Consider the following 16,743-nt stretch of genomic DNA (forward strand, 5'->3'; position numbering starts at 1 on the left):
CTATTTTACCTGAATTCCCTTTAGAGATGAAGCACCCATGTAAAGAAAGACTCCATAAAGTACTGGCATAGGAATAAACTGCACAAACAAGCAGAGAAAGAAAAGAGCACATTAAATATCATTTAACAATATTAAATGCTTGTAGAAAGACATTCTGAACAGTTGAAATTCAAAGTGCCATATGCCTGCATTAATTAGACAAGTGTAAATTCATAGTAACTCAATTAGAAATTAATAATGTTACTCAGAGTATAAAGCAAAAGAAGAACCTGGCTCTGCAGTTTTCTCTCTCTCTCATGGACAGTTATTACAGTGTGCTTCATTCAATATTCATAAAATTAATAGAACCATAAGAAAAATAAAATTGATTACACACTTAAACGCTGTACTTAAAAAATTGCTCAGGAGAGTATCTGAACCACAGATCTATAATTCTCAGAAAAATATTTTAGAAACACACAAACTATTTCATATTGCTGAAGGAAATGTTCTGTGCTGTAAGCAGTTAAAAATAGCATATGACTTTTGTGGAATAATTTTGTGAGAGCATCTCTAGTTTAAATGCTCAGGCTCTCAGTATAAAGTAATAAAAAATTTATGGATAACATAAATATATGGACTATTTCCATAGATAAATATCTGCTTTAAATACAACACAAAAAATACATGTTTGTGAGGAAGGTTTTAAAGTGTTAAAAAAAATACTCCTGAGAAGTACAAGTTTTAGGGCTTATTGCTTTCTCTGTGACTACACATAAGTGCAAATTCTGATCTTACTGAAGCCTCTGACAAAATTCTCACTGATTTCACAGAAGCTAGACAATTCTTAATAGTAATAATAAGTATTATGTATATAGATAGCACTGCATATGACTAGACATCTACTTTCAGGACACCAGTGAGCAGTGCTGACCATGGAGGCAGCATGAGAGAGCTTTAGTGCTCATCTCCAAGAAATCAACTACAGAATGTCTCCTAACTGTGAAAATGTTTTTAAATTATCCAGAATTCACAGAATGTTTTTAAATTATCTAAATACATTTTACTTACTGGTATAATTTAGCAAGACTGTTTCATAAGAACTTGCCATGAGCCCAAAGTACAGAAAAAGGAGGAATCTTGGTTCACTGCAGGTCAACGGCAGAATTCCCTTTGACTTTAGTCAGGCCAGAATTTCATTATAAGATCTTTGTTTCAAAAATGTTAGCTGTCCCTAGCCATTTTATTATGCAAAATTGGAATTTCAATTTGGACTGCCATTGTACAGCATTATGCGAGTTAGTAACGCGCCTGGAAAGGGCAAGTAGTTCATTAAATAACAATAACAGTGAAATTTCTGCACAGTGCAGTATTATTTAGCTTTTCCTTATTTCCCCAGATTACCTTCAGGATACTTGTCAAAAAGACAGATGAGCCCATAAGGACAAAAATCATGAGTCCTGTGACTCTCTGCTCCCGGATTCCAAGAAATTTGGGCTGCTCCCCTGGAGCGGAGCACTCTGATTCCAGTTTTAAGCTATTCACATGGGAAATAGAGAGGACCGTGGCAGCAACAAACCATGGCAATCCCATAATAGAGCACACTCCAAGCATGACTGCCACCATGAGTAAGTCGAGATGGTATCCACATCCTTTCTGTTAAAAATATAGTGACAGCAATAAGAAATAAAATGACATCTGAATTAGGGAGAACAATCATGACAGGCATTCTAATGAACAGTTACAGGCAATTTAAAAAATCGTGTCTTGTATCAGAAAATAGCTTTCTTCTATGCGTTATCCAGGCTGGGTTAGCAATGATGACAAACTGGTTACCTAAGGGGAATTCCTGCTAGTTCAAGTGAAATTTTAGACTAACTCCAGCAACTCTGAGTAAGTGTACATATCCTGAATCCACTTTAAAATTGGGATTACAGAGTTTCCTGATAAAAAGAGGTATGAAGGAAATGAATTCAGAGATATATATGTTCTATAAGAAGTCTAAGAGATACTAAGAGTCTAAGACAATGGAAAACATACACATTTTCTGTTTTAACTAAACCTCTTCTGTGGATAAGAGTGGATGCTAGTCAGCAGAATTTCCCAAAGTGCTGCCAACTTTCCACAACACTGAATTCAATTAAAAAAAATTAATAGGACATCCAACCATCCCTATGCAGAAGGATGAACAATATTTATTTTGATTCTTTCCCATATCAAAATTCTTGAGTTAACATTTACAAAGTCATTTCATGCAATAAATGACCATAAAGCCACATCTATCCTTTTAAAGTTCTTACAGACTGTAAATGTGTGGCATTAATAACTTTCCACTAAAGCACTTTGACCTAATCCAAGAATGGGTAGCTAAAAATTAAGAGAAATTAAGTTATAATTAAGCTTCACATTGAATTAAACAAAAATTAATAATAATCAGGTACTGTGTTTTACTGGTTTACCTATTCAATAGTTAAGTAATACCATAAATGTTAATTTGAGAAGTCATTATAAAACCTCTGGTGCTGGACCACCTCTGTGTTAGTCATAGACTCTGTAAATTTACCAACACGAGGATGTTGCTTTTGTTTTGGGTAGTGGCCGATAAAACTCTTTGGTCAAACCTTAGATACACTCAAAAGACGACTGCCAGTTCAACCTGCATTTAACAATGACCAACGATCTGCATAAAGTTTGGTCATGTAAATGTTTGTTATCACAGCTGGAAGGGATTTTTCTTTTCTATTTAGTAAGTATCCAGGAACCCCACACAGCTGCAAGCAAGAGCTCAAGCTGTTTTTCCTTTAAAAAGTCAAGGTAGTGCATTATCTCCATAAAATTTTGCAATATGGCAACCAATCCAATGTCACGATCTGATGAAACAGTGATGTTCATGCAAACAATATGAATATGTTGAACCATAATTTTGCCTGTAAACCCATGCAAATGCCTTCTGACATAAAAAAAAGTAACTAAACTAAACTTGGAAGGATTTGCTACAGAGAATGCCAAAAGCTGAAATGTGCACTATTCAGAATTTGCTATGGGAAGTATAAAAAAAGAGGAGGAAAACGAGTTGGAAGCAAACAAATCATTTCTTTCTGAAGACAACTTTTATTTCTAAAATGGGAAGCGTCTGGGTTTATGAAAATGTAAGCCACATATCAAAACGAAAATGCCATCTTAATTTACTTACATTATTTAAAAAGGGGAATCATATAAAGAAAAAGAAAATGAAAAGAATCAGCTCTAGCAACATTTTCTCACTCCCCAAAAGTGCTCGAGTCTTACCTCCAAGACACTTCTCGACAAACTCAGAGATGTGCCAGACAAAGATATTAGTTACATGCACAATGCACAAAGAGTTTAATTCTAAACCCTAACCGAGACACCTTTTTTTACCTCCTGACACATTTACGAGGAATGTATCTGCTAATGCATACAGAATCTGAGAGCTTTTCCTCACATGCATACATGATCTGAGGAACCTGACATATGGGAGGAAAAGGAAGCATAGCAACAGGTGATGCTACACCAGACCCCAGCAAAACTAAAGCGCAGCAAGACAAGGGGGCAGCCAGGAGGACCATCTGACTCCCAGATGCCAGTGCTGAAAAAACACATTCCAAAGCTTGGCAGCAAATTCCTGCATCTGTCAAGTTAACCACATGCAATGCTATGGATTGACATGAAGAACCAGGCTGACAAAGAGGGCAAAAAAAGAACATATCAAATGTCACAATCATCCAAGAAGAGGCAGTGCAAAGTGAAGGTTGCAAATGCATTGCTAAAGCAACTTGGGATTGGCTTGCTGCTTATTAAAAGTATGTCAAAAAAAAGCCTAAGCTTGCTGCATATACATGTAGAGAAACCTGCTGTTAGATTTTGCCCAACAGTTTTTCAGAGGGGTGATGTCCCTTTTTCTCTCTCCATCTGTAGGCATCTAAAGTGTTAGAGAACAGAGCAGGAAGTTGTCCTGTGGTGTTTTAAGAACCCATTGTGCCTCTAAAGTTCACTTTTATTCTTCTCCCTTCTTTAAGAGAGGAAGGGTAGGCAAAAAATGGATGGGAAGAACCACACAGAAAGATGGAAGGAGAAAAAACTTTGTATCACAAAATAAACCCCTGAATAGCTTTTAAAAATTCAATCCAGTAGAAAAATGCTGTCAATATCTGAAGAGATAATGAACATTATGATACTTAAGGAAATGATTAACTTCCAGATTTTCTTTAGGTGAATGCATCTAATACTTCAAATAAAAGTATAGTCTAGAATGTTTTCTTGATTCAGAATCTCTTTTCCAAATCATATGAGCAAAGATTTTCGTAAGGCAGAGAATTTCTGACACAGGGCACAAGTGTTATGTAGACCAACAGAAAAAAAAAAAAACAACAATTTAAAGGACTGCTAAATAACACACAGTAAATTAACCATCCCTGAGGAGATGAAAGTACAGTATATAATCTGAAGCAGAAAACAAAAGCGAAAATATAACTCTGACTGAATACCTTTAGTTTATGTTCCTTTCTATTTATAATGACAGCTGTAATCTGCTGGTCCATAAAGATAAGGATAGTACAAAGCAGGGCTGGAATTACAGCAGCTATCACTGTCCACCAAGGATTAGGTCCCAAAGGAGTAATAAACCAGCCACGATCATCTCTAGTGGGCTGTAAAAACAAAGACACGCACAACCACTCAGAACTCTAAGGATTACTAATATTTCAACTTCACAAGATTATACATAGAAACATTACTAGGACATGATTTGCTTTAAAACTAATAAACGAACCTTTTACATAATACCACAGAAAAATGCTAAACTTAATACAATACGAAAAAAGAGAAGGTGGATACAAGAAAACTATCCGGGATATTGCAGATTTGGTTGTATTGCAGATTTGGCTCAGAGAGAGCCTCAGAACATTACAGTAGCCTGGGATTTGGATAATTTCAGCCACTTTGCTCCCCACATAGAAGATGCAAGGAAGCATGAAGGATCCTCAATTACATGGGTCACTAACCACAGAGCTTGTATTGTATTTGGTGCGCACAAAAAAATCACAACAGCATCACTACTCCCTGATTATACAACTATGATAAATCCACCAAAGCACACTATGTCATGAAAATAATACAACAGTGCAATTTATCAATAAATTACCTTAAAAGCATTTGGAACCTGAAGCTTTGGTGATGGGATACCAATGGCGTAGTCAATTAAAACCATGGACAAAATAGTGAGAAAGACAGCAAAATCACTGACAACAGATCGCACCTGTGAGTATCAAGAGAAATGACAATTTTAACAAAAACATTCATGGCTGATTTAGGAATGGTTTCTCTTTACAGTTTCAAGGCAAAAGGAAGTTTTTTGCCTACAGCTAAAACCATGCTTACTCTGGTACAATTTTGTACCAGAGAAAAGACACAAAGGGCCCACTCCACCAGCAGTTAATTAAACTTGCAATGCAGATGCAGTTCGTGCTTGCACGTAACTAATGACCACTTCTGAATTAACCAAATGGCACAAACCTTTGTTGGAAAGTATCGACTAGTTTTGAACTGCTTCAGTGTGGATGATAGAGTTACTGTAGAAAAGAATAAGATGACGGACCAGAAGAGGACATCTGGAACATATGGGCCATGATGACCACAGGCTCGTCCAACAAACTCTCCATGAAGCTTCTTACATTCCTAACAGGGAAAGCAAAGTAGGAGTGTTCTGAAAAATGTCCATGTTTATGTTGCTATTTTCTCTCTTATTACTTTTCTAAATTACAAGCAAACTAGACTGTATTACTGAAGATAGTAAAATCAGTTTTAGATACTTAATTTTCTAAAAATTAAAACTCCTGATATTTGTAGCTGGACCATATGGAAAAGTCACAAATCCTATGATATTATGAACAACATATGAAAGTTAAAAATGAGCTTTCTTCATTTCAGAATGAAGCTCATATTACATGCACAAATATCTCTTCAAAAAGAATCCCTTTTTTAAAAATAGTATTTAATTCCTTCTAAAAGAGGAAGGAGAAGTTCCAAGATACCAAGGCAAAGGTTGCTGCTGGTGCGCTGTCAAGAGTTGATACTTTTTTTTAAGCCGGGAAGTTCAAGGAAGAGCTACTTGGTATAAATATTAGCCTAAAAATAGACTAATACATTTAATACCACATGGGGGCAGCATATTCCATAAAATTATCTTTTTCTAAGACGTGAACTGGTAAAATGCAGCAAACCTCCAAAATCTGTAACATTAATTCTATCTAAGACAATTTTGGATCAAATATGCAAAAACAATAGAATAAATCTCTAGTATTTCTCCAATACCACTCATTAGTTGTTTAAAGACATGCTTGTTACAGTGTAACAAGCAGAGAAATACAGTACAGCTATAAAACTGTTAGCTACAGTTTTTGGACCCCCCAATACTTTATTTCTCCTTCCCTGACTACCCTCCACACAATCCCATATTAAGCAAAAAAATGCTCAGCAACCAGAATCAGAGAATCCAGACAGCAGCCTCCTGCCAGAGCAGGATCTTTTGCTATCAAATAAATTGGGTCATTGACTCACCAGATTCACGTCACAAAATTATGGTTTGACTTGGTATGAGAAACTTTGGTTTTGAGCAAAGGCTGGTTTGAAAAAAACGTAGTTGTTATTTGATGATTTTTAGACAAAAGGCTGCAAAACTTTCTACATTGGTAATAGCAGTAAATCTGGGGTAAATATGATGCAGTTTTGCCTGAAATAAAGGCATTTGTTGGGGAAAAAATAGTTTCAGGAAATCCAGAAGAACTTCTTAAGATTTTGAGACATCAAATGGAAAACCGGTCCTGATCTGAGCTAGACCTTTGATGTTCACACAGCACAGGGATGATTTTCATCATAGAAGAATAGGCATCTACATACTTACTGAAGCAGATTTTGTTAATATTAGAATAAACACTCTGATCACACTCAGTTCGTCCTAGATAGCCAAAGAAATTCTGGTCTTTCTGTGGTCTTTCAGATAAAGTGCTTAAACTGCTTGTTTTCTTTCCTGACCAATCTGGGTTTTAGGAAGTAACTTAAAACTTATAAACCAAGCATAAGAAGCAACAGGAAGAACTGAGCAACAGATAAGAGAGTGGAAGTAGGCCGACCAAATTATTACAGACAACCATGTCTAATCTTTTAGTATAGTTCTGTAGAACAGGAGATTTGAAGTTTCCTGACAATGCTTGCAAGGGGTAAATATATACAAGTATGAAGAAATTCAGATGTTTCTTTGACAACCACAGGGACTCACGGGAAAAGTTGTTCAGTTATACTGTTACTCATGTAAACTCAAGTTTTGGCAATAAGCTTTTGAGGAGAAGTTTTAAAGGGTTTTATATAATTCAGCAGGTCTTTTACATTTATAGTTAAAACAAAATCTGTTATTTTAAATTTCCTCAGCTGCAAATGTACTCTGAAAAACACTGTCAGAGATCTGAGAAAGTGAGAGGAGGAGTCTGCCCCTGCACAGATGCTCTTAGAGCGTGCTGAAATTTTGAGAATATTCATTCTAGATTGCTGGAATCCCTCAGGCCAGCAGTTCTCAACTTTTTCTGTGCTGTTGCCACACCAACAGAGTTGAGTAAGAAGTCCTTACTATCTAGACATAGCAGCCATGGATGGCAGTTCCTGCTTAACTCGTGATAGGAAACCACTCGTTCTTCTGCATTCCTGCCTTTGAAAGAAAAAATAGTATCCATTGAAGATAGTCCATTGGATTGGCATTGCAAAGTTTCATTTGGTTATGCCAAGGAAGGTGTTAATTTCAATTTAGTTTTGAAAGATCTCCTGTAGTTTCGTGTCTTTTGTACCGAATTCTCTTTGGCTTCATAATGAAATGATCTATTCGTGAAAAAAAGCCGTGGCCTAGCCTCAATGTGACATTTTTATCAAGCTGTAAAAGTTGCTTTAAAGATGGATAATCTGAAGCAGTAAATTTTTTAAATCTAGTCAAAGTAGCGTACCATTTAGAAACAAGTTACATACGCAATGTCTCCCAAACTATCCGTAAGTTGTTTCCCCCTCCCTCCCTGGAAGAAAATTTACGTAACTAAGTTATACATAACACTAAAAGCCTAATTAAGAGAGAAATTTGGTCAGTGAACAAGAATTTTACCTTTCTCCCCTTTCCTCTCCACTATAGCCTGAAAAGTTGGAGAATATTTTAGGGGAAATAACAGCTTCTAGAGTCTTTCTACACAAGGAAACTTTGGTTTTGCTATCTGGTAGAATTTGGGACAAATCCATTGTCACTTGATGCATTTAGATTTAGATTTAATCTCAAACTCTTGTGTCAGTGTGTTAAGAAGTTTTCAAAGCAGGGCAGAAAACATACATATTTGCTTTAAAATGTACTATCAAAGACTGTGTAATGTTCTAGCAAAAGGCTTACAAAAGAAGATAATGCTACAAAGTCCACATCTTTGTTCAGTGAAGTATCTCAATATTTGTTCAAATAAAGCCTTTATCAGCTAGAACAGAGTATTTTTTCAATATTATATTTGCTACAGTAGAAGTAGAACAGACAAAATTATTCACGCTCATGCCAGTATTTACTGGTCCCAATATTTCACTTACTGACACAGTTAGGTTCCCCCATGGCACATCAGATGCAGATACATTGTAGTCATGCCAGTATTGCAAGGTTTTATTGCTAGGATGTTCTGGTTCCACACAATTGCATCTGAAAAGATAAAGCAGTTTTGTGGGTTTTTTTTTACTTACTAATAAAAGATGTATTAGATAAAAATCCAAATTATTTATCAATGCTATGAGATATTAAAATTGTACTCTACTTTGCCATATAATTTTAATTTAAATTAATTCAGTAAATGCATGCTTTGAAGCAGTTTGTAGTTCTCTAGCTAGTGCTATTACTAGAGCACAATTTGCCGTGAAGTGTGTATAGTACGTAATGCGACATATATAACCACTCTTCACAATAAGTTTTTCCTCCCATTTTGTTCTATTCTACTGATACCTCTAGGTTTCACTAAGAGCACAGTTCATAATACTGAGACTGTGCCACTGCTGTTCCACTCCCTGGTAGCTAAACTTTCTGCCATGGAGATTAGATACTATGCATGGCTGTAGGCCAATACGTATCTCAAGTACAAACTGTATTCTGTCCCTTCCCCTTTCCTAGAATGTCTTTGAACAAAAAACTGCCTAATTACCCAGCCAAATATCAGGGCTCTGCAAGATTACCAGTGCTTAAAAGTCTGTGTCCACTGTTTTTCCTTTCCTCACAACTGTTTTAAAAATATACTTCTCATTTTAAATTGTGCATTTAAACATATAAAAGGTTAAGAGGTAGTGTGGGAGGATAACACTTCAAGGGCAAGTTAAAATCAAAATTAAGTCTTTAAAACCTCTGAAGCAATTGTGGGAGGCTTTTTTCTTTGATAAGGCCTTCAAAATATGCAGGATGCTCTGTACGTTCCAAGATGCCAAGTTTACTTTGCAATCCTCTCTGAATTTATCCTGCTTTAAAAATCTATGGTACTATCTATCCTGCTAGCATTTTAACTAGCTTATGATGGCTGCAAAATAACACAGTTCTCCCATTTTTGATAAAGTTTTCAGGAGCGGCTAGGGACAGGATAACTTCTGCCCAGAGAGCTGAGAGTCCTTAGGCATACATTCGCATTCCAACTCTAGAATATCACTTTATTCACTTAGCTAAGCCACTTTTCTCTGTGGCTGTTTATCTGCCCACAAAATGAAGATGACAATTCTTATTTAGGTTTGTAATATTTTTCATATATGAAATTCTGCCATCTATATTATGAGTACAGGATAGTGCTATCATATTTCCATTACAATACTATACATGTGACACCACAGCTGCATTTAATACACATAGAGAGATGCAAGTTGTCTTTGTGCAACTCCTTGGTTTTATTTTAAATGCAGCTATTTATAAAAGAAAGAAAAAAACCCTTACAACCCATGAACAAGAAAAACAAACAAACAAAAAACCAAAACAAAAAAAGCAATAGCATTCAGAGGAATAGAGGGCCTGAGCCAAAAGACACTGAAGTCAACTGCATCTTTCAAGCAGACTTAACATGCTCTGGATCAGGCCTCAAGTGCAGAATGAGTGCGTGTTCAAAGTGTAGTTCAAAATATTACAAAATAGGTTAAATGAAACACATCTCTAATAGTGAGTTAACGTAGCATAATAAAGTCAATACACAGTATATCTATGCTATTGCAAGAGGATATTTGACGTTCATGCAACAATACAGATGTGGCTATTTCAGGTTACTATTGTTTCCTGTGAACACAGAAACTCCCTGCCCCCTTTTGTCCATCGCCGATCGCAGACTGGCCAGACGCTGGGCGACGGCCCATTGGGATTTGATTACAGTAGGCCAAGGTGACGTGGGCTGTTCAATCACAGTCACTTTCTCACTAGAAGGGAAGACTGTGCATGTCACCAACACTATATTATATAGCTACACTTGCTGCAAATTGCAATGTTACATTCAAATGTTAGAGAAGCTAAAATCTTCTCGTTCCTTACAGTCAGAAACATGGCAATTGAAGCTATGATTTAACATAGCTCAAGTAATTCACCTTTAATAAGATCTATCACACTGTTTATTCCTCTGTCAATACTGCTTTCCTCCTTTGCAAGGAATCAGCAGTCTAGTCCAGCCTTTACGAAGTTTCATATGCATTTACTGAGGGCAGATCATTCACCAGCAAATCACATGTGCAAACTCAGCCCATAAAGACCAAATCTTCACCCTGCACCATCAGGGCTTATGTAACTGAATGGGAGCAAAATTAGGCTCTAACTGTAAAGATCAAATCCTGTCTTTTACTAGAGGGGTAAAATTAAAATCAAAGTAGACTGTTCACTGTGTAAAAAATGAGCATGTTGTGACTATCTCAATTTGTTTAATACCACAGGGACAGAATAATTATGAAAACTGTCTTGATGCTGAAGAAGCAGTAAAGGACACAGTAAGATATTTCAGTATTGCCTCTTCAAACAATAAGCACAGTGTTTTGATATACATAATGTTATATTATATTGTGTTCAATATAATATGTCCCTTGGCAACAATGACATTTTATCATGATATAAATCTCTTCCAGCAGCATGCTAATTGCCTAGCACTATAGAAAAGAAGGACAGTAAGACAATCCCTGTCCAGCCTAGAAAACACAACTGGAGGTGCGGTTCCAGAACATAAATTATTAGGATTAACTATGATAAGGTGACATTTCATAGACGCAACTGTCGATGAAATTGCTACAATATTGTCTATTTCCCAAACACAACTGACCTGTAAGGACAAACTTGCATTAGCAAAATAAGTTTTCTACTTTAATCTTTCTAAATTGTTAGTCTCTTCCGTTGCCATGTTTTATTCTAATGGCGAGGTCAGGACAAGAAGTAAAATACAGTGAATTGCAAATAACTAAAATACATTTTTATTTTCTTGATAAAACTCGTATGGCTAGAGTAAGCAAAAATTTACTGTCTCTTCAAGGTTCAAATGTTCTCAAGTTCATAGGCTTGTAAAGTTGTTTAAAGTGCTGAGCACCTGCCAAACAAGAAATCTATTTGGAGTTTATGCTCCCTTCACAGCAAACAGCAAGAGACTAAATGCAGAGCTATAATTATGTTCTCATATTCAGCTCCAAATACAGTAAGAACCGAGCAACATTCTCCCATGCCTTTCAGTGATAAGGAGTCAATCATCATTGTTATGCTAAAAGACACAGAATGATTCATTATTTTAATTCTCCTTCAGCTTTAATCATGGCTAAAACAAAGGCAAGAAAGAGCGCGGCCTGGTCATTGGGGAAAATATAGGTGTTAAAGTAAAAAATAAACCAAAATCTCTGCTGCCAATCTCACGTTATACATGTTTCATCAGAACAATGACAGAACAATTCTTTTTTGCATTTTTTCACTTCTGGCCATTGCCAGATGTTCTGAACTTCTAGGAACAATTAGGGCGTCTAAACATGGGTGTCTAGTGCCATTTTAGATACCCCCTGGTATCTAAGACACCCATGCTGAGTTGGCACACATGCAAGAGGGTTTACAGGAGACTGATGCCTCTGTGAAATAGCAGCTGTAGGCTATGATACCTAAAATATCAGGTGTAGGTCATTCCCTTCTATATCTAAAATGTCCTTATTTTGCAACAAGGCAGAGGTTGGTGGAGCTTGCAGTGAAGAAGCTTTCTTTTAGGGTGCTCAAACATCCAATACAGCCTACCACAAAGTGACTTATAAAACTGGCTGACTAAGCCAGTTCAGACAAGACAATCTCCAACAGAAGCACGAGGATTTTCTTAAGATCAGAACTGACAAAAGGAGAAAGTTACAGGAAAATAATGGCCCTAAGCTTCTAGCTACAGAAATAACCAAAATAAGGAGTCATTATGGCCTTTACACCTCCAAGAAATCATTGGCAGATCAGGATGGGAAACAAGTAGATGAGAAAGAACGAGTTTTACAACTGGTTGATGCACTGCTGTCCTCATAAGCCTGAACCTTTCCCCTTCAAAAGGGTAGGAATACTTCAGTTAAATCTTCAACATCAATCAGACTGTTACAGGACTGGAGGTCCTGATGCCACCCTCTTCCTTTCTGTGTCCTCCTAGCCTCCTCACACTTTCTTAGTTCTTCTTGCTTTTGTTTCATAAGTCTAAGTTTCACAAGTTTCATAACCTGAGGTAGCCATTGTAACTTCACTGTGTGCAAGATTTCCTACACATCTCATCCTGTTTTCAAAGTACAAGCTAGGATTTGACAACAGCAGCTTCAGGACATCTCAGATAACAAGCAGTGTTGTTCTCTGCTCCCCAAAGGGATAGTTAGCACCAAAAAGATTGCCTATACTATCCCTCTTCCTTTGGACACAGTGAAAGTGAATAAAGGCTGAGAAAATACAAATCTAGTATTTTATATACAAAATAATTTGAGTTTTTTCCTCTTTTGTAGATCAGCAATGAAATGTAAAATATTTCTAAACATGGCTGTTGCCCAGCAACTAGTCTGGTGAAAGGTTCTGTACTCAAAATACTCAATCCTGACTGTACCTTCCTGTTTTACAGCAAAACAAGAAACTTAATAACTTATCGAAGGTCCTGCAGGGGAATCCCTCTCATTCCGATCTCTTACACACGATTCTTCAGGCTTGTTCTTCCCCATACGTTTATGACCTTTCTTGACCTCTCATGCACTCTCTCCTCCCTGCGCAGACTTCAAAAAATGAGTGTGGCATTAACAGCAAATGCTAGTCAAGTCTGCTGCCATTACCGCTAACTTAAGAGCTTGGAACAAGAATCCGGCCCAGTATTTTTGTGAGTAAAATACACCTAAATGGTGTAGTTCCTTTGGAAGCCTCAGGGCCACTCAGCCATAAGCAGTTGCCATTTTACAGCTCAGTGTGTTCAAATCATGAGGCACCTGTCTGGAGCTCCTATTTTTCCAGCAGGTGCATTCTGTTTATCCTACCCAAAGATCTGACCTATAAAAGGCACAACTGTAGTTTCTTCATGATTAGCCAACATAACATTTCCTCTCCCTAGAACAGCAAAATCTCTTTTCAGTACATTTAAGTTAGAGAATGAGATTTGTTCAATATGAATATTTATATTATTAAAAAACAGGCAAGGATGACGAATAAGTTGCAAAATGTGCTTATTTAAACAATATGTCTCATTGAATATCAGAACACACGTTTGGTAATATGAGGAGAAAGGTTTTTTCCGTAAGAAACAGAGTATGCTCTATGGGGTTTGCTGTGCACTGGTGACATAACAGACAGAATAAGAGCATGGTATGAAAAAGGAAGACAACATCACTAATTTAACAGTAACGTGTTAAAACATATGCATAAGCACTGCTCATGTTGCATTGACAACACTGAAGAAAGGCCCATCAACAGCAGAATGCCATGCATTTTTAGGTTATCTCCAAATATATCATTTTCATGGGAGTTATGGACACTTGCAGAGTCCTTTTGTTTGTGTAATAGCTGCCATGGAAAGGACATAACAACAGTATCATAAGCTTCATCTGCTCTGTTGTTCCACATCTACAACACCTGCATATCCTTGGCATTATATTTATCATATTCCTCCTCATGTCAACATTAATAGCAATGAAGCCAAAGTTTTGGTGGAGAAAAGACCGGAAATAAAATAGTTAATGCTGGTGGGAAATGGACTTGTCAGTTAAGTTCTATTTGCAGTTCACAAAATGCTTTCAAAGCACAACTGTCATGGTAAGATGGGAATTTTTCTTCATTTATTCATGAGATCTGCCATACTGAATTAGACCATTAAGTCCTTAATTTATGTAGCCCATCTCTGACAGCCATGAACATCAGTGGGCGTCTGACTATATATTCAGTTTACCCTGTGAAGGTGAGGAGGAAATCAGAAGAGCCTATAAAAGCATCAGATAACGCATTCAACACAACAATTTCATACACACATAGATAAAACTGGGGGGAAAACTGATGTTACAGTGAAGAAAGCCCAACGAATCAGGTTTCTTTGTATAACACATCAGAAGGAAAAATTTTGCTCTGTCAACGGCAACACAAAAGTGAAAGTGCAAAACAAATTACGCTGTAGTTTTCTTAACCTTGCCTATCACTCAAAAAGGTTAGTTTGTATTAGTTGTCTGGTGTAGAATGCAGTCTATGCATTCGTAGCAAACAGTACTACATAACAACAACTGCCATACATAGAGGTTAATTTGAAGAAAAGTAGTGTAATTACGTGGGAAGCATTTTGCATTTTGACAATTCATCTCAAAGCTTTCACTGAGATATAGTTCTACGATGTCAGCTCACCCCCTTTCCACAGTAAAAAAAAAAAAAAAAGAAAAAAAAGAAAAAAAAAAAGCTATCTACCTGAGAAGAAACAATTCTGTATAAAGAACGTTTAGAAATGATATACTGTGGTATACACACACAAAGCTGCTGTTCTAAAACAATCCAAAGATTTTACATAAACTTTTTTAGATTTTGAAGACCTACTATTGACTGATTATCATTTACAAGCTAAATGCTGTTGAGAACTGCTTAGCAAGGAGATCCTTTTTGAAAGTGGGGGCAGTAGGTAAGAATGAAGCAGGATGGGCACCTACTGGACTCAGTAGAGAGAAACACAAAAATGAGTCATTTGGGTTGGCCAGGGACAGAGATGTTCTAGAAACAAAAACAAAGAAAGAGTCTCCGGATTCAAGGTTTTGTCAAGAAGCAAAAGGAAACCAGCAACTGAACTTCATCATACGAACTGCATGATTCTGGGAAGAAGAAAGTCCTTATGTTAATCACAAAGAATACGGCAGAGTTACTTGATTGTAGAAGAAAACTATAAGGAATGGGGAAATAAAATCTACGTTCATATTTGAGTTCAAAGAAAATCATTACATTAACTGGAATTAAATTACATGCCTGGGATTGTAACAAGAAAGCCCTATACACCAGTGTCACTTTCTGCTATGCTTATCATCACTGACTCTATTCATTCCACTTGCAGCTCAAGGAATACAGGGTATAAAACAACACGATCTGCATCCAGTAACAGTAGATCAAATTTAGTAAATTTAGATTAAGTAAATTTATTTTTTTATTTTCAAATGTAAATTTTAATTTCCAATCTTTTAATTTAAATTAAGTTAATTTAGTAAATTTAGGTTTAGTTATATAGATAATGAAAGATTTAAATTTGCTCATGCAAACAGTGGCATACATAAAACTAAATTTTACAATACCTTCTAGAGGCAATGGTTTCTATAGTCTGCATTAGACATTGAGATTGACATGATCTTGGCTCCTTAATTACATCAAAGAGTGGGATTTTCTACTTCTAATTCTTAAGTGCATGTCAATACCAAGACAGATTGTAATATGCATTTTACTATGCCAAGAAATCACTTTAAAATTATTCAATGTAATCTGTTAATAATTGAATAACTTCTGGTAAAGAATTATTAAAAACAACATTAAGTCATCAATTTGGGGGGAGGGGGGGAGAATTAATTAAAAACTTAAGGTATATACAGTCCCAAGACCTGAGCAACCTCACCCAGAGAAATAATTTATCTTCCATATTCAAAGAAAACTATCCTAAAATGCTTGTGTTGTAAAGAATACTGGATTGTTTTCTAAATCATACTCCTGTCATCCAAGATGGTTATTTTGTTTTCCTTTTGAGAACTTGTATTTTTAAACCAGTAAGTTGTAGAGGTCTCCTTTCCTAGCAAAAATCATACCCTAGTACTTAATGTACACATTAAAACCTAAATGCATCAGTGTTCCACATAGAATTCACTAAAAGGAGATGCATTTCCTACAGAAGTAGGAAAAAGGAGGAGGAGGAGGAGAGTGCAGAAATAAGAGTTGCTATGCCAACCTACAAATGCTAATGGCATGACAAATGCAAAAAGGTCACAGGAGGAAAAAAAAAAAGGGGGGGGGGTAGAAAGATAAGGAAAGCCCAGATCAAAAAGTATGTGTATTTTATTTAACAAATAAATAGCTACTATATTTAAACTCCTTCAAAACAGTGCATCTTAAAAAAAAAAAATACATAGTTGAAGCACAGTAGCACACTGATAATCAGATTGTATTTGTTTTCCTTTGATTTAGCTCTTAAATGTATTATTAATCATTATTAGAAAGGGTGAGTATTGTCCATATGCTACAGATGGTATTTAAAGTAGTCATATACG

The 16,743-nt window shown here is 36.2% G+C and overlaps 1 protein-coding gene across 8 annotated transcripts in view; it reads right to left on the reverse strand.

Moving 5' to 3' along the window:
- The window catches only part of SLC4A10 (solute carrier family 4 member 10), a 153,449-nt gene that overhangs the window by 16,257 nt on the left and 120,449 nt on the right, over positions 1-16,743 (reverse strand). For all 8 annotated transcript variants that reach the window (XR_694208.2, XM_068948787.1, XM_068948786.1 and 5 more), the window contains exons 15-20: positions 8,599-8,704; positions 5,512-5,673; positions 5,141-5,254; positions 4,485-4,646; positions 1,384-1,635; positions 10-78 (exon numbers count right to left, since the gene is read on the reverse strand). Coding sequence is in view for 7 of the 8 variants with exons in the window: in XM_068948787.1 (XP_068804888.1) it covers positions 10-78; positions 1,384-1,635; positions 4,485-4,646; positions 5,141-5,254; positions 5,512-5,673; positions 8,599-8,704 (865 nt within the window). In the remaining variant the exon portion in view is untranslated. The remainder of the gene's footprint in view (positions 1-9; positions 79-1,383; positions 1,636-4,484; positions 4,647-5,140; positions 5,255-5,511; positions 5,674-8,598; positions 8,705-16,743) is intronic.

The sequence above is a fragment of the Struthio camelus genome, chromosome 6 (assembly GCF_040807025.1).
Source record: "Struthio camelus isolate bStrCam1 chromosome 6, bStrCam1.hap1, whole genome shotgun sequence".
Taxonomy (NCBI): Eukaryota; Metazoa; Chordata; class Aves; order Struthioniformes; family Struthionidae; genus Struthio; species Struthio camelus.